General features: G+C 51.7%; 1 protein-coding gene across 2 annotated transcripts; it reads left to right on the top strand.

The window, feature by feature from the left end:
- Positions 1 to 132: 132 nt before the first annotated feature.
- On the top strand, positions 133 to 16983 carry stag2b (STAG2 cohesin complex component b). 2 transcript variants are annotated; one of them, XM_067247220.1, is made up of 34 exons: positions 133 to 276; positions 2375 to 2504; positions 2618 to 2699; positions 2825 to 2968; positions 3151 to 3247; positions 3392 to 3468; positions 3645 to 3849; positions 3959 to 4110; positions 4663 to 4736; positions 4993 to 5116; positions 6129 to 6227; positions 7040 to 7119; positions 7658 to 7765; positions 8145 to 8256; positions 8394 to 8511; positions 8833 to 8936; positions 9169 to 9261; positions 9636 to 9725; positions 9836 to 10039; positions 10320 to 10390; positions 10638 to 10725; positions 10822 to 10905; positions 11053 to 11145; positions 11247 to 11421; positions 11861 to 12000; positions 12234 to 12335; positions 12477 to 12625; positions 12719 to 12847; positions 12985 to 13232; positions 13818 to 14052; positions 14193 to 14300; positions 14429 to 14555; positions 14789 to 14866; positions 14969 to 16983. In XM_067247220.1, the coding sequence occupies exons 2-34, from the start codon at positions 2461 to 2463 to the stop codon at positions 14990 to 14992; spliced, it is 3858 nt and encodes a 1285-aa protein (XP_067103321.1). In that variant the 5' UTR covers positions 133 to 276; positions 2375 to 2460; the 3' UTR covers positions 14993 to 16983. The 2 variants fall into 2 exon arrangements, with proteins under 2 accessions (XP_067103321.1, XP_067103320.1); XM_067247219.1 differs by lacking the exons at positions 133 to 276; positions 2375 to 2504; positions 2618 to 2699 and having other exon boundaries at positions 2865 to 2968.
- Positions 16984 to 23922: the final 6939 nt, after the last annotated feature.

The following is a 23922-nucleotide window of genomic DNA, read 5'->3' as shown; positions in this document are numbered from 1 at the left end:
TAGATGTCACATTACTCACGAGGCATCAGACGTGCAAAGACTATTTTGGCCAGTAGGTGGCAGCTCTGCACCACAATTTCCACCACCGTTTCCCCCTCACAGTCGTCGAAACAACAATCCGTACTACGGAGCAAGCGGGGTGAGAGAACGTCCAAAACCGCTTCTGACCGCCACTTTCAAACTCATTTAGCTACGGAATTGTGTCGAAATTGCGCTGATATCTCTGCAATAACTTCCAAAGTTAGGATTCTGTTGGAACTACATTCTGATAACGAGGTAAGTTAGCTGTAAAATGGCGGAGAGCAATCTAGAAGTTTGTTGATTTGTATTTTGGTTGCTAGCTGCTAGCTAGTTGGCTAGCTCCTGGTTCCAGCTAATAGCTTACTCAGTTAGCTAGCAAGCTAACTGAGCTCCCGAGGCAAGATGGACGACGCAAGGACGAGATGTTTTTTATGTAAATGGACAGGAATATGTTTACTTCTTGTCTCTTTATATATGGTCTTGCATTACGATAGCAAATGTTTTTTTACATTGTGATTGAAATTTTGCAATCTAAGGGGAAGTAAGCGAGTAAAGGTTTGTTGGGTCAGCTTTTACTGTACATTACCTAGCTAGCTACGACAGATCCGCTGTTTTGCAGGGAAGTAGCCAGCTAGCTATTCGTAGCTAGGATAGCTAGCACCAAGATTATTTTAGGCCTTGAGGAAAGCTAGCTAGTTAGCTAACCCCAGTTTACAAATACATTGAGAAAGTTGCTAAATTGCAAAGTAGTATTTGTGTTTATGTTATAGAAGTGGTTTGGAACCTGTTATACCGGTAGTGTTTTGGTGAAAGTTTTCTTTCTATGAACAGGGCTTTCTTTCTCAGATTATATCCGGATGGCTAATGTTAGCAAATAGGTAGGCTAGCTATTATTGTCGGTCTCCCCGGCGCTGAGCAGCATACTGCTGCTGCCTGGCGTCAAGTAGTTTGACAGGCGGCCACAGCAGCCCTTTGCCAACGCAGTAGGGGGAACGTACTAACGGGAACTTAGATTTATCATTTTACTTGTTAGCTATCTACTGGCTGACGTTAGGATGTGCTTAGTTGACGTGCTTTGTTGTTAGCTAGCTGCTCTCATTTCTTGGGTGGCTTTCTTATTGCATTGCTGGTAGTGGTTGGCGCCACTTTTCAGCCGATACACAGACAGTAACCAGCCAGAGCAAATGAACTGTAAATTAGCCTCGAGATCAGTGGCAGTGTGTAATTTATGTAAGGAGGCGGCTAGTGTAAGATTACTTTACATAACGCTATCTAGAAAGCTGTTTGTTAGCAGCTTGGCCTTCACAGTTAGTGTTGTTATGGATATTATGACAATTTCATATAGCAAGGCACGCCGCTGGTTAGCGTCATGATTTTGCAGGACATGTAGTCTACTTAGCGACCTAAATCAATCGGAAGTTAATAGTTGACTTCACAACCGTGCGTTACCCGAACATAAAATATGTTTATTTTTTTGTGCACACCTAATAGATGTGGACGATCTCCGCTCTTGATGGTGCATGTCAGTTTTTTTTGGCGTTAAAGTTGATTAATGAACAGTTTGTTTCTGTGCAATGCTATGTCAGTGTTCAATAGAAACTTGTGAATGACACGCTTTCACTACTCATGGGCACTGTTGTGTCTGTCCTCGCTAGCTTGTGGTGGAAAGACACACCCTGTTTAAGAGCAGGTTTGGTAATTGGAGGAGTTTTTTTTTTTTCTTCCTTGCCTCCCATCGTGGACGTTGCCACCTGGAGTCTACAATCTGTGTCCCTTATTAGTAAAGACTGTAGTCAGTTGGATTCAATAAGAAATAGCTTTTTAGGGACTTTTTCTGCACGGTATGTCAATCTCATGCTGGATGCGAATGTTATTATTTCATTTATGATTTTGTAGGCCTATGGGATCTACTCTCTCCTTTAATCCCACTGTTTCTCTTGTTTATGTCAGCCAGTGTTGATAACTAGTTTTTATTGGTTGAGATGTACATCGGGGCGGATTGCACACTTCCATATTAGGGCATGGAGGCAGATCCTCTTTCCTGCCTTGGGTGACGTTTCCTGGAAACCAGGGTGAGGGTAGATGAGAGGGAGCCAATGAGCACGCATCTGAGCCTACAGGAGCGCTTATGTCCGTCTTCTGTTACCATGTGAAAACACTGCTTTAGATTTTTGGGGAAATGTAGAATAACTGAATCTATAGTTTGCTGTCCTTTATCCAAATAATTATTAACCTGTACAACATGCATTGTCCAAAAAGGTCTATTTCAACCTGTTTTCACCCCTTTTCTGGCTGTACCAGAGCCACCTGTTCTTCACCAGAGGAAACTCCAACGTGTTTCCTTGTGTTCCAGGTCTTATGCGAAGGCTTTGTCGCCCGGTGCTTTGCGAGGATATCAAGTCAGTCATAAGTTGAGGTTGTCCAGAAGATGTTACAGAAATGATAGCGGCACCAGAAATACCGTCAGAGTTCCACTACCCTCAGTAAGTGGCCAACATATCGTTTCACCCTGCGTACAGGGACCCCCTGCTGACTTAAGAGGGGGACAGTTTAGGCCGTGCGTGTCGTCCTAACAGCCGTGTGTGTGTGTCACCAGGGATTCAGACACGCGCTTCTCCTCAGACACAGACTTCTCCGAGGATCCTGATGGAAGAAACCCAATCCCGGCCAAAGGAAAGGTACGCCGTCATACCCGCCGCGGACCCTAACCCATATTCAGTGATGCGCTGTTTCTCGTTCTTCTTGTGCTTGCCTTCCTCATCGTTGTCCCCTCTCTGTCTCGGCCTCGCGCTGTCCGTCCCAGGGGGGGAAGAAGGGGAAGAAGCCTGCGGGGGAGAAGGGGAAGGGGGGGAAGGGCGCGGGCAGGATCAATGGCCACCACCAGGAGAACGGTATGGAAAACATGATGCTGTTCGAGGTGGTCAAGCTCGGAAAGAGCGCCATGCAGGTGAGTGTGTGTGTGTGTGTGAGGGGGCGGGGGGATGCAATATATTGCTCAATATTTTGATCCTTTTGCAAGCTAACCTTGTATCCGTCACCAGTCATTTCTACCAGGTGGCAGCACTTTTGAAGCATAGTTAATAGTGACTGTGTGTCCTAACTGCTGTTGTTGTTGTTGTTGTGGTGCAGTCAGTGGTGGATGACTGGATAGAGTCCTACAAGCACGACCGCGACGTCGCGCTTCTAGACCTCATTAACTTCTTCATCCAGTGTTCCGGCTGCAAAGGTGTGTGTGTCCCCCATCTCTCTCCATGCCTTATAGTGGCCTGTCTGCAACTGTAGTGTCCGTTTACCACTAACACTCCACAGACCACGTCAGTGAAGATACGATGACCATCTGTGTCTCTCTCACCGATCCCTCTCCCCTCAGGTGTGGTCAGCGGCGAGATGTTCCGAAACATGCAGAACTCCGAGATCATCCGGAGAATGACAGAGGAGTTTGACGAGGTACTGAGGCTCATCCCACCTCCTTCCTGTTGCTCTCTTCCTCAAGTCTCCTCGAACTTCCCAGCTCGGAGGAAATCTGGCCAGCCGCGTCCGCCGGGCGCGTCCCGAACGCTAGACCTTCCTTTTGCCGATCGGTTTCACCACAAGGTCCCTCCTCTGCCTTCCCCCCCCCGCAGGACAGCGGGGACTACCCCCTGACCATCGCAGGGCCGCAGTGGAAGAAGTTCAAGTCGAGCTTCTGCGAGTTCATCGGCGTCCTGGTGCGCCAGTGCCAGTACAGCATCATCTACGACGAGTACATGATGGACACGGTCATCTCCCTCCTCACCGGCCTGTCGGACTCCCAGGTCCGAGCCTTCCGACACACCAGCACGCTCGCAGGTGAGACGAGGGGGAGTGTGTGTGTGTGTGTATTAGCCGGAACAGTAAACGTTTCTCCTAAAGGCGTGAGGAAGGTTTTCTAACTGGCCTGCGTGTGTGCCGCCGGCAGCCATGAAGCTGATGACAGCCCTGGTGAATGTAGCTCTCAACCTGAGCATCAACATGGACAACACCCAGCGGCAGTACGAGGCGGAGAGGAACAAGATCGTGGCCAAGAGGGCCAACGACAGGCTGGAGCTACTGCTGCAGAAACGCAAAGAGGTGAGAGTCCGGCAGTAGGATAGTTGCTTGCTAGATAGTAGTTAGTTTGCACTCCACACCGGGACTCCTAGCTTGCTCCCTAGACTCCTTGCTTGCTCCCTAGACAAATAGCTAGCCTTAATGATGATTTCCTCCTGACACCATAAACACATTACCCACACACACTCCAGGCCAATTAAATGCAGTGCAGTCCTGGTGTTACCTTTTACCTGCCTCCCCCAGCGGGTCACTTCTGCTCTGGTGTGCATCACCTCTGACAGCAAGAACACCTCTGCAGCCCACTGCAGGATGGCCATTTAGCTAGCCTTCCTGTTCAGTGAGCTGAGTGTGTGTGTGTGTGTGTCTCCTGTGGTTCCGCTGGCAGAGACTGTTAACTGGGTTATGTAAGACCAGATCCCACTGGGCATCCATCTGCTGTTCCTCTCCACACAATCGCACGCATGCACGCGCACACACTCATTCTCGTACCACACTCAGTATCTCAGGAAACCTCTGTGTGTTGTGTTTTAGGGTTAATGAACATTTGATTTGTATTTGTACTGTCCTTCTCAGCTCCAAGAGAACCAGGATGAGATTGAAAACATGATGAACGCCATATTCAAGGGGGTGTTTGTCCACAGATATCGGTAAGTGCACACACACACACACACACACTTCTCCCATGGCCAAACCGGTCTGTTTCCCCCCTGGTTACAATTGATATGCAGTGTCATCAATAACGTTCCCTCAGCGATGACGGTTGTGATCATGTTGATGAGGATGATGACGGATTGTCGACTGTAAGGCTGTAGGGTGGCTTAACCATGACGACGGCGTTGAAGACAATGACATCACCGAGTGCATGGTCACCACGGTGACGCCGGTCTGTTCTCTGGTCCCCAGTGATGCCATAGCAGAGATCAGGGCCATCTGCATAGAGGAGATCGGCGTGTGGATGAAGCTGTACAGCGACGCCTTCCTCAACGACAGCTATCTGAAATACGTGGGGTGGACCATGCACGACAAGGTGAGCAGGACGTGGCCAAGTCAAGAGTCACTCGGGCTTAATGGCGTCCTACATCAGGACCGGGACATCCTCGTGACCTGGCATGTAACGTCTACGCAGTGGCATATCAAAACATATATGTATTAGGGCTGGGCGATATGGGTAAAAAATGATCACGATAGATATTTATATTTCCGTTCGATAACGATCATTAAGACGATATACCACAGATCCGTAGTAGTAGCAAAATAAGTCTTCCTCAACTTTTCCCCCACACTCGGCATAAAGTTTAGGCAGCGTGTGTGTGAGAGAAATGTTTGCGGTCAGGGAGCACGTACCTGGGGTCAAGTAACTTAAGCTTTTTTTCAATACCTTGGCGCAAAATCGCACTTTCTGCATGTTCCAACGAGTGATTTTGCTTCAGGTGGTAAACAAAAGGTTTGTCGTATTACCAGACTTGGTGGCCACCTGTTTACGACACAATGTGCACCAAACATTGCTCTGCTGTTTGTCGGATTTCAAAAATCCAAACCACTTCCAAATAACTGAAGAAGACGAACCCTTTTTAATGAACAATTTCTTCATTGGAAGTTGCTCCCTCGCCATGTCTATCACTGCCACTGTTTTTGGCAACAAGGCTCATTTTCCGCGGTTAATATTAGCTACTCCACTCGAGGTTCTCAGTGTATTTTAGTGGGCGTAGGCTACCATTTCTCCGCAACTTCCTGCTGCATCACAGACATTAAATGGACTGCTGTTCCTACTTATTGTCTATCGACGTTATTGAAAATGAATTAATGTTACGCTATCTTTATTGAGCGAAGGAAGTCATTACTTCGATAATATTTTTTATCGCCCAGCTCTAATATGTATCATCAAAAAATATAAAAATATTGAGGAGAAGCAAAATAACACAAGCATCGTGCGGTGCTTGTAGGTGGATTAAGCACTTTTCAAATAAAAATAGAAGTTTGAGTCTGATACTTCTGTGGTGAGATGTCTCACACGTCTTAATGTGTGTGTGTGTTCCCAGCAAGGTGAGGTGCGGCTGAAGTGTCTGACAGCCCTGCAGGGTCTCTACTACAACAGAGAGCTCAACACCAGACTGGAGCTGTTCACCAGCCGCTTCAAGGTGAGACCGCGCCACCTGCTGGACAAGACGCCTCACGACACCAAGCTACACACCTGAACCCTCACGACACCAAGCTACACACCTGAACCCTCACGACACCAAGCTACACACCTGAACCCTCACGACACCAAGCTACACACCTGAACCCTCACGACACCAAGCTACACACCTGAACCCTCACAACACCAAGCTACACACCTGAACCCTCACGACACCAAGCTACACACCTGAACCCTCACGACACCAAGCTACACACCTGAACCCTCACGACACCAAGCTACACACCTGAACCCTCACGACACCAAGCTACACACCTGAACCCTCACGACACCAAGCTACACACCTGAACCCTCACGACACCAAGCTACACACCTGAACCCTCACGACACCAAGCTACACACCTGAACCCTCACGACACCAAGCTACACACCTGAACCCTCACGACACCAAGCTACACACCTGAACCCTCACGACACCAAGCTACACACCTGAACCCTCACGACACCAAGCTACACACCTGAACCCTCACGACACCAAGCTACACACCTGAACCCTCACGACACCAAGCTACACACCTGAACCCTCACGACACCAAGCTACACACCTGAACCCTCACGACACCAAGCTACACACCTGAACCCTCACGACACCAAGCTACACACCTGAACCCTCACGACACCAAGCTACACACCTGAACCCTCACGACACCAAGCTACACACCTGAACCCTCACGACACCAAGCTACACACCTGAACCACGCTCCCCCCGAAGCCTCTTAACTCACCACTGTCCCCCCTCCCCCCCGTGCCCAGGACCGTATCGTCTCCATGACGCTGGACAAGGAGTACGACGTGGCGGTCCAAGCAATAAAGCTGCTCACCCTCGTTCTGCAGTAAGTCCGTCCTGTGTCCGTCCTGTGTCCGTCCTGTGTCCGTCCTGTGTCCGTCCTGTGTCCGTCCTGTGTCCGTCCTGTGTCCGTCCTGTGTCCGTCCTGTGTCCGTCCTGTGTCCGTCCTGTGTCCGTCCTGTGTCCGTCCTGTGTCCGTCCTGTGTCCGTCCTGTGTCCGTCCTGTGTCCGTCCTGTGTCGTCTGCCTGTCCCCCTGGCCGTCACCTCAGTCACGTCCTGAGATGCCTGCCTCTGTGTGACTGCCTCTGTGTGACTGCCCCTGTGTGACTGCCCTTGTGTGACTGCCCCTGTGTGACTGCCCCTGTGTGACTGCCCCTGTGTGACTGCCTCTGTGTGACTGCCCCTGTGTGACTGCCCCTGTGTGACTGCCCCTGTGTGACTGCCCCTGTGTGACTGCCTCTGTGTGACTGCCTCTGTGTGACTGCTTCTGTGTGACTGCCTCTGTGTGACTGCCTCTGTGTGACTGCCCCTGTGTGTGTTGGTGACGCTCCTCAGCGTGTGTGTGTGTGTCTTGTCTCTGCAGTAGCACGGACGAGGTGCTGAGCCCTGAGGACTGCGAGAGCGTCTACCACCTCGTCTACTCGGCCCACCGGCCCGTCGCCATAGCAGCCGGGGAGTTCCTCTTTAAGAAGTAGGCACCATCTCCTCCCCCCCTCCCCGCCCTCTCCCATCCAATCAGAAATCACAAATGGATCCTTAAAACGTAGCCTCAGGAGTAGAGTTAGTGTCGTCAGTGGAGATGATAATGATGATTATGATGATGATTATGATGTCGTCCACATGTTGTTCTCCCACAGACCATGATGCAGAGCTGACCAGATTAGCTAGGTTAGGGAGAGAGGGAGGGAGAGCGATGGAGAAGAGAGGGAGAAGAGGGAGAGAGGGAGGTTGGTTAGAGATTGAAGACAGTCGTCCATCGGTTAGGCCCTCATTCAGATCCGTCCAAGGATGTCCTGGCTGGACTCTTAAAGCTGAAGCTTTGTGTGTGGTGTTGTTCCCCCCCCCCCCAGGTTGTTCAGCCAACGAGAGGCGGAGGAGGAGGGCGCCCCCAAGAGGCGGGGCAGACAGAGCATCAATGCCAACCTCATCAAAACCACAGTCTTCTTCTTCCTGGAGAGTGAGGTGAGACAGACCCCCCCCCCCATCTCTCTGTCTGTCTCTCTCGCTGTGTCTCCATCTCTCTCTGGCAGAGAGACCCTCAATCTTTTATTTTATTTTTATTTTTTACAAATTGTCTCCCTCTCTCCGTGCCCCCGCAGCTCCACGAGCATGCAGCCTACCTGGTGGACTCTCTGTGGGAGAGCGGGGCGGAGCTGCTGAAGGACTGGGAGTGTATGACCAGCCTGCTGCTGGACGAGGCCCTGCCTGGAGAGGAGGGTACGCTGCCCCCACACCACACCAGCCCTGACTCTACAGCCCTGACTCTCCAGCCCTGACTCCAGCCCTGACTCTCCAGCCCTGACTCTCCAGCACTGACTCTCCAGCACTGACTCTCCAGCCCTGACTCTCCAGCCCTGACTCTCCAGCCCTGACTCTCCAGCCCTGACTCTCCAGCCCTGACTCTCCAGCACTGACTCTACAGCACTCCCTCCACACAGCCCCCAGGGGTTAAGATGAGTAGCTGTAAGAGTAGAAGTTGTAACTTTGGATTTCTTTCTGTCTTTCTTGGTGTGTGTGTGTGTGTGTGTGTGTGCGCAGCACTGACAGACAGACAGGAGACGGCCCTCATTGAGATCATGCTGTGCACGGTGCGCCAGGCGTCAGAGTGCCACCCGCCTGTCGGCCGCGGTACAGGGAAGAGGGTAAGACACACACACAGCCTAACTGCCTTGCGTGCGGTGCAGCTGGAAGCTCGTGGCTCTACAGCCCTAAGCCTCCCTGTGAGGCTTAGGGCTGGCTGAGCAGGGCCTAGAGAACGCCCCTATGGAAGCACACCACACCTCCAGCCCTCTGCCTTCACTGACATTCTCCTGAGTCTGCCTCCGCCACGACCGGCTAACCCTGGAGCCTGTGTGTGTGTTTGTGTGCACGCAGGTGATGACGGCCAAGGAGAAGAAGACCCAGCTCGACGATAAGACCAGGATCACGGAGCTGTTCGCTGTGGCACTACCCCCCCTGCTGGCCAAGGTAGCACACTGCCCCTCTCTGCCTCTCGCTGTTTCTCTCACTGCCTCTCTCTCTCTGCCCCTCTCTGCCCCTCCCAGCCTCTCTCTGCCCCTCCCTGCCTCTCTCTTCCCCTCCCTGCCTCTCTCTTCCCCTCCCTGCCTCTCTCTTCCCCTCCCTGCCTCTCTCTGCCCCTCCCTGCCTCTCTCTTCCCCTCCCTGCCTCTCTCTTCCCCTCCCTGCCTCTCTCTTCCCCTCCCTGCCTCTCTCTGCCCCTCCCTGCCTCTCTGCCCCTCCCTGCCTCTCTCTGCCCTTCTCCATTACTTTGTCTCGGCCTCTGTCTGTGTGCAGCACAGTGGCCTCTGGTTACCTTACCCTGTGTGTGTGTTCCTCCCACAGTATTCGGTAGATTCAGAAAAAGTCACCAACCTGTTGCAGCTGCCTCAGTACTTTGACCTGGAGATCTACACCACAGGTCGCCTGGAGAAGGTAAGAGCTCTCTCACACACACACACCTAGCAAATCATACCATCAACCTTCTAGAACTAAGAAACAATTCCGATGGATGACATTGAACTTTCCTAACCCCCCCCCCCCAGCACCTGGAGTCCCTGCTGCGTCAGATCCGGGAGATCGTTGAGAAGCACACAGACACGGAGGTGCTGGAGGCCTGCTCCAAGACCTACCACGCCCTCGCCAACGAGGAGTTCACCATCTTCAACCGGGTGGACATCGCCCGCTCGCAGCTGCTGGACGAGCAGGTGGACAAGTTCAACCGGCTGCTGGAGGAGTTCCTGCAGGAGGTGAGGAGGAGGGGGCGGGGGGGGACGGGAGCAAGCGAAACAAAGTCAGTCAGCAAGACGGAGGGAGAGCTGGAGGGGGTAGAGGCGAGGCAGGAAAGGAGGGGACGGGTGCAGAGCGAGCCGAGGTTACAGGGAGATCAGAGCGGCCGAGTCGGAGAGAGACCCAGGAAGGAAGAGGCGGAGAGAGAAGCGCTGGGGCTGGGAGGCCGAGAGACGGGTCAGCTGCGAGGGAAAGGCCGAGGCGGGGGAAGCAAGACTGACTGGTGTTGTGTGTGTTCAGGGGGAGGAGGTCGACGAGGACGACGCCTACCAGGTCCTGTCCACCCTGAAGAGGATCACAGCCTTCCACAAGTGAGTCCTTCACATCTGCTCCACATTATCGTGTTGCGACCGTCCGCAGAAGGGCGAGCTTTCTCAATGTGTGCGCGCCGCGCCGACAGGCTGCCGCGCGTCCGCGTTTCCGATTGGTCACTCGCGTCAAACCCGCTTTTCGAGAGCGGTCCGAGTCCCATGGCGCATAGGGGGTCACACAGACACGTGACCCCCCCCAGCCGTGTGAAGGTCTGTGCTGTAGTGATGAAACCTCCTGTCTCCTCAGCGCTCACGACCTGTCCCAGTGGGACCTGTTCACCAGCAACTTCAAACTGCTCAACACGGGCATCGAGAACGGAGACATGCCCGAGCAGGTCGGTACACGCACACACACACACACACACGCTGGGTCCAGTGGACCTCCCTCCCAGAGGGGGCACAGCAGTAACCCCTCCTCCCTGTGGTAACAGATAGTGATCCACGCGCTGCAGTGCACACACTACGTCATCCTGTGGAACCTGGCCAAGGTGTCGGAGGGACACAACTCCAGAAAGGTCAGCCTCCCCCGCTCCCCCCCCCACACACACACACCACCTGACCCCTGTCACACCTCGCTCACACCTGTCGCACCGCACAGAGCTGCTCGCTGACTTGCTCTGAAAGGTCGACTAACGGCGTGTGTGTGTGTGTGTGCGCGCCAGGATGAGATGACCACCCTGAGGAAGCAGATGAGGGCGTTCTGCATGATGTGCCAGCGCTACCTCACCAACGTCAACACAGCCGTCAAAGAACAGGTAGGACTCGCTCGCACGCGCGCGCGCACGCTAAAAGGTGTTTGAAACGTGTCGTGACTCTCTTCCCCCCTCCCTCTCTCCTGGGTTTGGTGCGCGAGTAGGCGTTCACCATCCTGTGCGACCTGCTGCTGATCTTCAGCCACCAGATGGTGTCTGGGGGGCGGGAGCAGCTGGAGCCGCTGGTGTACTCTCCTGACGAGGCCCTGCAGGCCGAGCTGCTCTCCTTCATCCTGCACCACGTGTTCATCGACCAGGACGAGGACACCAGCAGCACCGGTACGCGCGCTCGCTCGCTCCTGGTGGCCCTCACACACACACACACACTGCTGTTGTTTGGCCGCGCCCTGCGGTCTGTACCACCAGTAGGATCGAGTTCAAGTCTTTTGTTGTCAGATGCACAGAGCAACACAGGGTCAGACTGGGCACCGGAAAACAACGCAAAGCAACCTGGCATAACATGACTTATAAGTACTCAGAACATACTGTAGGTTATACCTATGATAAGCTAACATATCATATAATAAACCCTCCTAAATATACAAAATAATATACAATACAGACTACTCAACCACTAATACACATAATAACCTATACTAACCTTCTAAACCTATACTAACCTAAAGACAAGTAGGGTACAATTAGTGCAGTATTGCTGATGTTGGATGTGTGTGTCAGCCCTGTGGATGACGTATTGTGTGTGTGTGTGTGTTTGCAGACGGCCAGCAGGACGACGAGGCAGGGAAGATCGAGGCTCTCCACAAACGGAGGAACCTGCTGGCGGCGTACTGCAAGCTCATCATCTACTGTGTGGTGGATATGAAGACAGGAGCAGACATCTTCAAACAGTACATGAGGGTAAGACACACACGCACGCACACACAGAGCCTGACGCCCCAGGCCTCACACACACACACACCCTGCTCTCTGTGCTCGGACTGGAATCATGTCATTATCCCTGCCATTTGTGGTTGTGACACTGAAAATAATCCAGACTCCTTCTACTCCTCCTCTGTCTGTCTCTCTCTCTCTGTCTCTCTCTCCCTGTGTGTGTTCCTGTTTGCTCTCTCCCTCCCTCCCTCTCCCTGCAGTACTATAATGACTACGGCGACATCATCAAGGAGACCATGAGTAAGACCAGGCAGATCGACAAGATCCAGTGTGCCAAGACCCTCATCCTGAGTCTGCAGCAGGTCAGACACACACCACACACACACAGGAGTTACTGAGCACTGAAGTCGTTAGTGAAGGCTCGCCCGGCTCCGCGGTGTTGATGTGGTCGTCATGGTGTTGATGTGGTCGCCATGGTGTTGATGTGCGCGTGTCTCCTGCAGCTGTTTAACGAGATGCTGTCGGACCTGGGCCACGGCTTCGACCGCTCGTCCTCGTCCTTCTGCGGCATCAAGGAGCTGGCCCGCCGCTTCTCCCTCACCTTCGGCCTGGACCAGGTCAAGACCCGGGACGCCATCGCCATGCTGCACAAGTGAGGCTCCGCGCGCACACACACACACCTTTCCAGTACTGTTCATTGAAGCTCCCAGACTATACGGCTGACTCTTCTGTCGCCCTCCGTCAGGGATGGTATCGAGTTTGCGTTTAAGGAGCCCAGCCCCCAGGGAGAGGGGAACCCCCCCCTCCACCTGGCCTTCCTGGACATCCTCAGCGAGTTCTCCTCCAAACTCATGAGGCAGGACAAGAGGACTGTGTAAGTCCACACACACACACAGTGTTAAGCCAGCTGTCGGACGGCGTGCGCGGGAGAGAGACTGTGGGTCTCGCAGGTTTGTCATGTGTTTGTGCATTGACCTGTATGTAACTCTCTCTCTCTCTCCACCCCCCCAGTCACATGTACCTGGAGCGCTTCATGACCTTCCAGATGGCCCTGCAGCGCGAGGACTGCTGGCTGCCCCTGATCTCCTACAGGAACTCCCTGCAGGCGGGCGGGGACGACGACACCATGTCTGTGATGAGCGGCTACTCCAGCCGCGGCTCCTCGGTGCGCTCCAAGAAGACCAAGCCCTCCACCGCCGGCTCTGTCGCCGGCTCCTCCGTCTCCTCCACCGCTGCCGCCAAGCGGAAACTTCCGGAAGGTACAAAAAGCCCCCCCCCCCCCCCCCCTCCCTCCCAATGTGGCGCCCCCGTCCAACACACACAGACACCTCGGCGAAGGTTCTGTCAATCCATGTTTTGTTTAGTTTGTCCAGGACCACAAACGGTCGTCAACTTTTCGGGCCAGAAATGGATGGGTTGACTCTGGATATGCCGACTCACTCCCGCTGCTGTTAGCGGCGAACTCTGTGACCTCAGAGGTTTGCTGTTCTGGTAGGGGTGTTGATAACAGAGGGTGCTATCACATATACCAGACATGTCCCCCAGGCATGAGGACCTCCCACCTCCTCCTGGTGGTGTTCATGGTACCATGGGAGCCAGAGCTCCATAGCTGGATTAACCCAGATGCTGAGCCAATCAGAGCTCATGCCCCTCCCCGGCCAGGCTGCTGGCTGATGGGAGGGAGATTAAACAGCAGCAGATGGTTGGGGGGGGGGGGTGGATTTAGTGTGTTAAAACCTCATTTCTGATATAGGCTGTTAATGGTATCACTACCCCACATATGTTGGAAGTTTAGAGTCTAAACCCGAGGTGTAACGGTGTGTGTGCGTGCGTGCCCCCTCCAGAGGAGAGCAGCAGCAGCAGCGAGGTGTGGCAGCAGAGCATGCAGACCCCGGTGATGATGCCCTCCCCCCACCTCACCTCCACCGTCATGCGGGAGCCCAAGAGAGCCCGCGACGACAGCTTCATGGGGGTGTACCAGCTCCCCCACGACCAGCAGCAGCAACAGCAGCAGCAGCAGCCCCTCCCTCACCCGCACCCCCAGACCCCCCAGCACCACCAGACACCCATGGACTACAAGTAAGCCCTCTGCCCTGTTGGCTCACGGACTACAAACATGGCCGACGTTTTTTTTTTTGTTGCATGCCTCACACGTCACAACACAAAATAAAAAAGAAAGCATTGTCAATAATGAGGGGTTCCTTGTGTGCGCGGCGCAGTACCCAGGTGACGTGGATGCTCGCCCAGAGACAACAGGACGAGGTTCGACAGCAGCAGGAGAGAGCCATGAACTACGCCAAGCTCAGGACCAACCTGCAGCACGCCATGTAAGAGCCCCCTCCCCCACCAGGTGGCGCTACGCTGGGCCAGCCATGGAGCCACAACTGCCTTGGTGCAAAGGTGTGACTGGGTACTGATTGTGTGTGTGTGTGTGTGTGTGTGTGTGTGCGTGCAGCCGTCGTGGAACAGGGCTGATGGAAGAGGACGAGGAGCCAATCGTGGAGGACGTGATGATGTCATCCGAAGGTCGTATGGACGACCTGAACGAGGGCATGGACTTTGACACCATGGACATCGACCTGGTGAGACACTGCTGATATGTTCCACCTTTAGGGAATAGCCTTCCAATAACCTGCTCTAGTCGCCTCACTTTAGGGTCGACTGTGGGAATGTGGCTTTCAATGTGTGCTTTGTCACTGGGCTGCAGTCTGGAGGCAGCTGATTAGCTGTACAGACCTGACCTCTCTGTCGTAACAGAGCTTCTGCCAAATCTCCTGTCCTCTCTTTCTCATCATCTCTCCCTCCGTCCCTCCAGCCCCCATCCAAGAACAGGCGAGAGCGATCCGAGCTGAAGCCAGACTACTTCGACCCCGCCTCCATCATGGACGAGTCGGTACGTACCAACAGGACTCTGGGGCTCCTCTTGAATTGGGAAGCGTTTGTACTGCTGCCAGTAACCCTGTTGAACCCGGTCTGCTTGCTTTTGTGTCTCCAGGTTCTTGGGGTGTCCATGTTTTAGTCTGCCAATCCGCGGCTGGGAGACGAGGAGAGGAGGCGCTTTGTATTTAAAGAGATGCGTGACGGGGTTTTCCTCAGAAGACAGACGTCTGCTTGATACTCCATGTGGACCAAGGACACCCACACTCAGTGTTGCTTGCTCAGAGAGGACTTGATTTCAAAAAAACAAAACGACAAAAAAAAACATATACTTTTATTATTATAATCCTTGGGTAAGCTGTCCCTGTTGAGTTTGTAGAATGATGGGCCACTTCCAAAACCATAAGGAGTCAGACATTTTGTCTGTAGAGAAAAATCCATATTTGTAGATTTCTTTGTTTTGTTTTTTATTTCCATATGGGGACGGATTGATGTGTCTAACTTAAAAAATACTTTTTTTTTTTTTTTTCTGTCTAACCCTTTCTGTGATAGTAGTTAGAACCAGGTGTGACGTAGTAATTTATAAACAGGTTGTAGTAGCTTGCTGTACCGTTGTAGAGGTGTGGACGGAGGTTCGTTTTTCCAGTTTATTTTTCAGATGTTGTTTTTGTTTGTTTTTCTTCCTCCTCCCCTTGATGTTGGACCTGCCGGAACGGTCCGGAATAACCACTGTTGGTTCTGATGGTAGAAATGTGGAATAGTCCTTTTTTCTCTAGTGCTGTGAAGATAGTATCCAATAACCCCCTCCCCTACCCTCAAGTCACCACAGTAAAGCAGTGAGTCCCAAGCTTACCCACAGATTTGGACCACAGCACCCACACCTCCTGCCAGAAAAAGCCCCCCTCCCTCCTCCCCCCCCTCCCCCAGTGCCACTGTGCTGAGATGGGACAAAAAGAGCAGCAACGCATTCACAAACGGTTCTCTCTCTCTCGTGAAACCCAGCATATTAGAGTGTTGAAATAGCTATCTCTACATTTTAAATAAAGTTATATATGAATCGGTGCTGATTTTATAACTGTGCTCTTTTTTTGTTTTACCTCTTGTTTTCCAAAATTTTCAACCTAAAGTCATAAAGTTTCAGAAATGTGTAAGTAAACTGTTATAAATGAGAGCATGTGTAGTCATGCGTCGAGGAAGATTTCTAAATTTGTATTTTTATGGTTTTTCTTTTGTCTTAATAATGTCTTGGGGTTTCTACCTGTTTTCCTACGTGTAAATTAGTTTGGATAACAACATCGACGAACAGATTTGTGAGAATTCAGCTTTAAGGTTTTTCCGACACGGAACAAAAAAAAGCAGAAACAAAACGCCATCCATGTCACATGATATCACGTCACATGACATCAGGTCACATGACAACTTGAGTTCCAGCAGTGTTGTTCTGACACAGAGCCAGTCCTCTCAGTCTCCCCTGGAGGTGAAGGTTCCTCTGCTACTACAGCAGCCCTGTGGCAGCTACGCAAGGCTTCCATCTGACACACCTGGCATACATACAGTTTAAACAGAACCTGTTTTGTCTACTGAGGTATATATAGATATATATCTATAGATATATATCTCGTCTACTTTGTAATCATTCCATGCCTAAGCCTTAAACATGCATGTGAAAAGTCATCTTTCTCTCCTCAATCTTCCATGTGTGAGGAACGGCCATGTTTTAAAGGTAGTTCAGTGGGTTGGTGTGACACAAACCATTTCCGTCTGCCGGGTGATAACGAAGTAGAAAAGCAGCCTGTGTGTGTTTTACCTAATTATTTTATGTAAGTAAATATTTTGGAGAAAAGTACTGTTCATTGTTTGTCACTTACCACTACATTGGTATGGTTCATTATTAGATCATGTATATAAAACAAAACTTTAAGCTTTATTTTCACGTTTTCCTCTTTTCTCTCGCCATTTCTGTTTTCATTTCTCCTCGCCACACTTACACACACACATGCGTGCACACACACACACACACATGCGCGCGCACACACACACACATTCTGAGTTTCCCCATCCCCTGTCACTCACTGTTTCTGATTTGTACTTGTCTCGAGACAGTAACTTTTGAATAAAAGTAAACCAATTTGATTTGTTTCTTGTGTGTTATCTTGAGTATTCTTTATTTATACATCAAAATGCTGCGTCTACCATAGAAATCTATATATATGTATTAGATTAGATTGGTGAAAGTCATCTAGACAGCTGTTACAAAACCGATCCTTGTAAGAGTAGAACATCATTTCTCAGACATCCACCAGGGGGCAGCCTTTAGCCGTACAGTCACAACCAGGCGTCATGAGACATCCTAGTGAGTCCCTCACTATTCCCATGTTCACCAGTACCAAAGCTCTGTGTGTGTATGCTGCCACAGCCCACAGGACGTCATATTTCAGTTCCAGGAGCGACAAACACACCTTGTGTTTTTCATCTAAATAAAGAGTCTCCCTGCCCTTTCTCTGTCTCTCCAACCCAGTGTGAGAGGAAACCAGGGAGAGGAGGAGTGGGAGGGAGGGAGGGAGGGAGGGCGGGCGGGCGGGTGTAGCGTAGCTGTTATCATGAAAGAGTAGAGGGAGCCTGGCAGATGATGAAAGCAGAGCAGGCCTGTGTATTAAACGCAGCATTAAAGAGAGGCTCAGATCAATGCAGCTTCATTAGAAAAGAACCAGCAGTGAGAAATCCATTCACTCCCGCTTCCTGCGCACGAAGGATAGAGAGGTCAATGCCACGTCAGACCCCCAGGGCCAAATACTATTTGAAATCTTTTCAAATACTTTTCTGGGCTTGGGCTTCACTGGTCTTTCGTGGGACGGCTGTGCCTTTGGGACAACCCCCCAAAACATCATTTTTGGCTAACTTGTTTCATCTAACAGCTGGCTGGCAAGTTGGAACGATTTCCAAAACTGTGTATCCCTTCCAGGACTGTCACAGTTACAGTTGTCTGTCATCTCTCCTGTCTGATTGGCTGTGGCCCAGGCAGAGTCCTCTGTGTTAACCACATCTGAGGGTGTGAATACATTGAAGAAAAAGAAGAAGAGTGGCTTTCTATGTGGAAGTCCACGTGACAATTTTCATAATCTGTGTTAGTGAAAAGGGGGTACGGTCCAAAGTGTGTGTGTTTGTGGATGTGTGTGTGTGTGCAGTGTTGGCCAGGTCAGGGCTGCTGAGGGAGGTTGAGTCTGTGTTGCGGAGGCCCCAGATAGGCCCGTATTTACTTGTGATAACCCTGGGCTCTGGCCTGCCTCTATCAACTCACCTGCTGTTTGTAGGCAGGGGAGGGTCAAGGAGAACTAGCAGTCAGGAGGAGAAGTGGGGGAGGTGTGTGTGTACATGTGTGCGTGTGGGTGTGTACGTGTGTGTGTGTTTATGAGTTTAAATACAGGTATGACCAAACTCAGCCCATCAGAAAACTCGCCTTAAGAAACAACTTCTGGCAGCCTGTGCTCTGTCGAGAACAGACTCATTGATCTGCCTTCTCGTGCCAGTGATTTTCCATCAGTTAGAATGTTGAGGCAGAGAAAAGGGGAGCTGTGTTCCGTCTCGGTTACGGAGTGGGCTCAGTCTGCAGCGCTCTGATTCCACGGTTGAATCATTAATGATCATATCAGTATATCTCCTCAGGCCTGCGGGGGACAGGACAAAGAGGAGAATCATTCACCAGGTCCTCTGTCCTCCAGGTTTAGCAGACAGACAGACAGACAGAGGCAGGCATAGAGGCAGGCAGACAGACAGAGGCAGGCAGAGAGGCAGGCAGGGAGCAGGCAAGCAGGCAGAGAGGCAGGCAGGCAGACAGATAGATAGGCAGGAAGAGAGGCCGGCAGACAGAGGCAGGCAGGCAGGCAGACAGACAGACAGAGGCAGGCAGAGAGGCAGGCAGGCAGGCAGGGGCAGGCAGAGAGGCAGGCTGAGAGGCAGGCAGGCAGACATACAGACAGAGGCAGGCAGATAGGCAGGCAGGCAGACAGACAGAGGCAGGCAGGCAGACAGACAGAGGCAGGCAGAGAGGCAGGCAGGCAGGCAGACAGACAGAGGCAGGCAGGCAGGCAAGCAGGCAGAGAAGGGGGTTGGAAACCAAAACCTTCTGTGGCATGCACTCTCTCAATTACTTTCTTCCACAAACTCTTCCACCGAGGCAGCAGAAGACCTCTCTGGGATTAACGAGCGAAACCTTTGCAGAACAAAGAGGTGAGCGAGAAAGAGGCAGCAGGATCGATGCCATCACCGCAACAGAGAACTGCTTTATGAGTATGTCTGCAACAACAGGTCGGAACAGGTCCGAGATTCCTGCTGCTCTGAATATCCCACCGTGGGAAAGCGCTCTCTCAGCACCCTGTCAGTCCACCAGCCATCCACAGAGGGGAAAGGTGCGGCGAACAAGGACACAAGTGATAGGGCAGTTGTTGGTTAAAAGTCTTTGGTTAAAAGAATGAAATGGAGGGATTAGCCTGTTGTCACAGGAGCAGGACAGACAAAGTCCTCTGCGTGGAGGGATTCTGTCGACAGCAGGGTCAGGTCAGGCTGGATGGGGTCGAGGGTGGCTGACCGATGAACGTGAACCACTGGGTAACAGCGGGGGACTCTGCCTGTTTGTGTGTGCATGTGTTTGTGTGTGCGTGTGTTTGGGTGTGTGTGTGTTTGTGTGTGTGTGTGAAGTGAAAGAAGCTTGACCCAAAGGTGGGTGGAGGAACAGAGAGCGCAGGTGATGACAGAAAGAGATAGGGCCAGTCAAGACCTGGTTTCAGCAGGTGTGTGTGAGATACGACTGCTCTGCCCCCATGGTAAGAGAACTGGTTTATTCGAGGAGTTTTCGCAACATCAGCATAGACTAAATCGGGGTCCTTTATCCATCACAGTCTCGCCACAGTGAACAATTCACCATGCAAACTCCTCAGATAAGGGACAACAGCTTCCCTTCTCGTCTCTCCATATCATCCCCTTTCCTCCCTCATCCTTCTCTTTCTCCTTCTTCTCTCCTCATCCGGCTCCTCCTCCTCCATCTTCTCCTTCATCTACTCCAGAGGTGACTCAGGCAGACAGGTTCCTGGACAAAGTCCCTCCAGGCTAATCAGGGGAGCTTGAGTAAAAGTTTGGACAAGTGTATTAAGGGCGTGATCAGACAGGACTCATAAAGATGACAGAGCTTACCCAAGTCCCCGCCCCCCCCTCGCCACTCCCAGCCCCCGCCAGTCTGCGCCAGCCCCTGCCAGCCCAGCCCACTGATTAACGAGAGGTCCCAACACCCCGCCTAATAAGACTCATCTCTTTAATTGGCTGTGTGATACGAGTGTATGTGTGTGTGTGTTGGCTTTTTACTTCACTTAACCTCTGCCCCCGCCCCAGTCATGGATGAGGTAAGGAGCTGTGCAGAGAATAAGTCTAATCTGCTGGTTGAGATTTAAAACTTTGATACGTAACCATTATTCAATCTGTTCTGAAGTGAGGTGGTAGTGGTGTGGCAGGGTCAGGGTATGTAAGGGTAGAAAAGAGCAGATTTTAGTGTGATAGGATGATAATATTTGTCTGGCAGTGCTGACAGATGGGAAGGTTCAGCAGGTATAGCTTCTCTTGCAACAGTGCCAGCTCACTGTCCTCAGATGGGAGGGGGGAGGGCAGTCTCACACACACTCACACACACACACACACGTGCACACACACACGTGCACGCTCACATGGACAAAGAGTGCGAGCCTGGTTGTAGAGAGGCTGGTCCTTATTAACACTTCATTCATCAACTCCTGGAGGTCAGAGTTCAGAGAGGCTTGAGGGGAGGAGTCTGACCCCTGACCTCCCCCCCCCCCAACCCCCCAGACAGCACCTGGAGTGGAACCATTTCCTTGTATCATCTTCTTGTGAAACTGAGATATAACATGGAGACTGACTGATGAATAAAACATGAAAACTTCTCTGGAGCAGAAAAGTTGACGGTCATGGGTGATCTCTTGTGAGTCATGTGATACCTACAGACAGCACCCCTCAATCCCTCACATGCCCGCACACACACACACACACACACAGACAATGCCAAAAAGATCAGAAGAAGGAGAATGCTTCACCCAGGGCGTGGAGGAGTAGAGGACGAGGCGAGAGGAGAGGAGAGAAGGGGGGAGCATGTAAAGGGAGGAGAGGGGAAGAAAAGGGGAGGAGGAGAGAGAAAGAGAGAGAGAGGGAGGGAGGGTCAGGGTCACAGCTGCGATAAAGAGGGCAGTCTGAGAGATGTTGGTGGGTACACCGGGAGAGCAAAATAAACATCCCCCCTAAAAATAGAGTGTGTAGATCTGAGCTCATCTGTCAGGGCTGGGTCCACAGGCCCCGGCAGGTGTGAGCCAACCTCTACACAGCTCTCAACGATGCTGGGATCTGCTGACCTTTTCCACAGCCGAGAACAAGGGAGAACACAAGGCTCCATCCAGGCTCTGCTCCAGGGCTGCTGATCCCTCAGGTAAACAGAGAGGGAGCGTTCCACCTTGACCTTCTCGGTAAACACAACAACCGCGGGCCGAGGCTCACGCCGGCCTCGAAGCTCTGACCTCCTAATACTACACTCTGACCTTTCTGACCCCTCCCGGTCTCCTCCGCCTCCTAAGGACCTCTGGTGTCTGGTTCTCGCTTTCTCGTTCGTCTTTCGTTGCTCCTGCTGGCCTCCGTCACCTCAGGTGGTGCCCTCTGAGGGCAGGGAGCCCAGAGGTGGACCAGCGTGGTGAAAGGGCTCACTGACAGACAGGAACTCCTGACGCACGCTCGGGCCCCAGGGTCTGCAGAACAACAGTGGAGGGAATGGTTTTTCCAACTCTCTTTCTGTCTTTCTTTCTTTCATTCTTTCTTTCAGTGCCACTGTTTGTAGGGGGACCCAGGTACACAGTTCCGGAGAAGAGGAGAGCATGCCTCGTAAATGTCTTATTTGGGCAGGCCAAGCTTGCAATATGGAAGATGAGAAAGAGTAGGTGTTTTGGAGTGGGGTTGCTCGATGCAAGAGCAGTGTTGCTGGGGCTGGTCACGGCAAGGTTGCGAATTGAGTTCTTGTATTGTAAGCCTGTGGGAAAGATGAAGGAGTTTGTTGATGTGGGGTAAAGGGTGCCTTGCACACAATGGATGGGGAGTTTTTTATTATAATTTTTGGTTTGTTTTGGTTTAGTTTGATTGGAAAGTAAAATTTTGAAATTTGAAAGTGAAATGGGTTTGTTTTGAATAAGAAAAGGCTGGTGTGGTGAAACTGCTTGGTTAGCTGGCAGTTCTAATTGCCCAATAAAGGTATCATTAAAAGTCAAAGTCTATCTTTCTCTCTCTCTCTCTCTCTCTCTCTCTCTCTCTCTCTCTCTCTCTCTCTCTCTCTCTCTCTCTCTCTCTTTCTCCCTCTTTCTAGTCCTCTTCATCTCCCTCCCTCTTTCTCTCTCCCGCCTCGCTCTCCTCCACTCCCTCTCCCCCTCCTTCTCTCTCCCTCCCTCTCTTTCCCTCCCTCTCTCTCACACTTTCTCTCTTTACCTCCCCCTCCCTCTCTATCTTCCACACCACTCCTCCTTTTTATTTATGCCCACAGAGCCACTTTGTTGTGCTTTTAGTGGCTGGGAGAGTAGATGGGGTTGATACTCCCAGATCCTGCAGAGAGGGGAGATAAGAGCAGATTTATGCTGGAGTGAAGGAGCATGGGAGTAATTGTGCCGTCTTTGATGATGTGCCTGAGAGCCGCCTGTACCCATGGCTGCTTACTAACAAGGACACCCTCACACTCAGTTCCCCCCCCTTCGTTTTAAGCATCCGTGTGTGTGCGCGTGCATGTGCTGGAGAGTGTGTGTGTGTGTGCACAAGCTAAACAATGAGACATAAATCCAGGGTCATGACAAACAGCAGACTTGTGCTGTTCTGTTTATAACCCCATTATTCCTGACGCCATAGAAACACGGTGTGATAAACACCACCCCTCTCAGAGTGACAGACATCTCTGAGTCCTTGATAAGGTTATCTGGCTGGGTAATGCACTGGGCCTCTTTGTTAGTGTTTTGGGTCTGGCTTCCTGGTCACAGATTGTGCCAAGACTGGACCGGTCATTCACCGGACATCTCCCTGAGGACAAGGCTTCACTTCACTACCTGACTAGTTTTGTGGTTAAGAGAATGACCAGGGCCGTCTAAACCTAGCCAACCCCAACCCAACAATGGAACCAATTTGTATTGGTCACATGACGGACCTATACTGGTCGACCAGAGCAACCGGTGGTCATCACCTTCCGTTTCAAACAGGATGTTACTATGGTTACTAGGATAAAACCAAATCCGTTCCTGGAATTAGAATGGACCAACTGCTATAACAGATCTTAGAACAACACAGTAACTACAGAAATGTTTTCACGTTGTGTAAAAGGAGTGGTTACAACGGGGTCAATGTGACCAATGGGAGTACGGGAGACTGATTTGTCCGCCCTTGAGTGATGATGTCACTGAGGGTTGTCACAGACACTGGGAAGTGACTCTGACATGTTGATCTGGGGAGCCTAGGACCTCGACCTGACGCTTGATGGGAGCAAGTGGGCTTCGACAGGCCCGATATGATAGCACACACACACACATTCATTACCTCAAGGGCCACAGTGACCTTCACTCCAACTTTTCCAGCTATCCATTCCCTCTCGGAACCCCTTAAACTAACAGAACAGGCCCAGAGACAGCAGAGTGAGAGAGCAGAGAGAGAGAGAGCAGAGAGAGAGAGCCGAGAGAGAGTACAGGGAGCAGTGAAAGGAGATCTGATCCGAGCCAAGTCGCGGAGACTTCCCACACTTGTCTCCTCATCCACACTCCTCTCCTCATCCCCACAATCCTCTCCTCATCCCTACACTCCTCAACTCATCCCCACAATCCTCTCCTCATCCATAATTTTCGCTCCTCATCCCCGCACTCCTTTCCTCATCCCTGCGCTCCTCTGTTAATCCCCACACTCCTCTCCTCACCCACATTCCTCTCCTCATCCACACACTCCTCTCCTCATCCATACGCTCCTCATCCACCCTCCTCTCCTCATCCACACACCACCACACTCTGC

Source organism: Osmerus mordax, chromosome 12 (genome assembly GCF_038355195.1).
Source record: "Osmerus mordax isolate fOsmMor3 chromosome 12, fOsmMor3.pri, whole genome shotgun sequence".
In the NCBI taxonomy this organism is placed as follows: Eukaryota; Metazoa; Chordata; class Actinopteri; order Osmeriformes; family Osmeridae; genus Osmerus; species Osmerus mordax.
This window is presented reverse-complemented; position numbering and strand designations above follow the sequence as displayed.

What these genes read in the sequence shown, in the direction of transcription:
- stag2b (XM_067247220.1), top strand. Translation starts at nt 2,461, where the DNA reads ATGATAGCGGCACCAGAAATACCGTCAGAGTTCCACTACCCTCA. An exon ending in TGACAGAGGAGTTTGACGAG is followed by an intron (nt 3,469 to 3,644) that starts GTACTGAGGCTC and finishes CCCCCCCCGCAG; the next exon opens with GACAGCGGGGACTACCCCCT. An exon ending in CTGCTCACCCTCGTTCTGCA is followed by an intron (nt 7,120 to 7,657) that starts GTAAGTCCGTCC and finishes TTGTCTCTGCAG; the next exon opens with TAGCACGGACGAGGTGCTGA.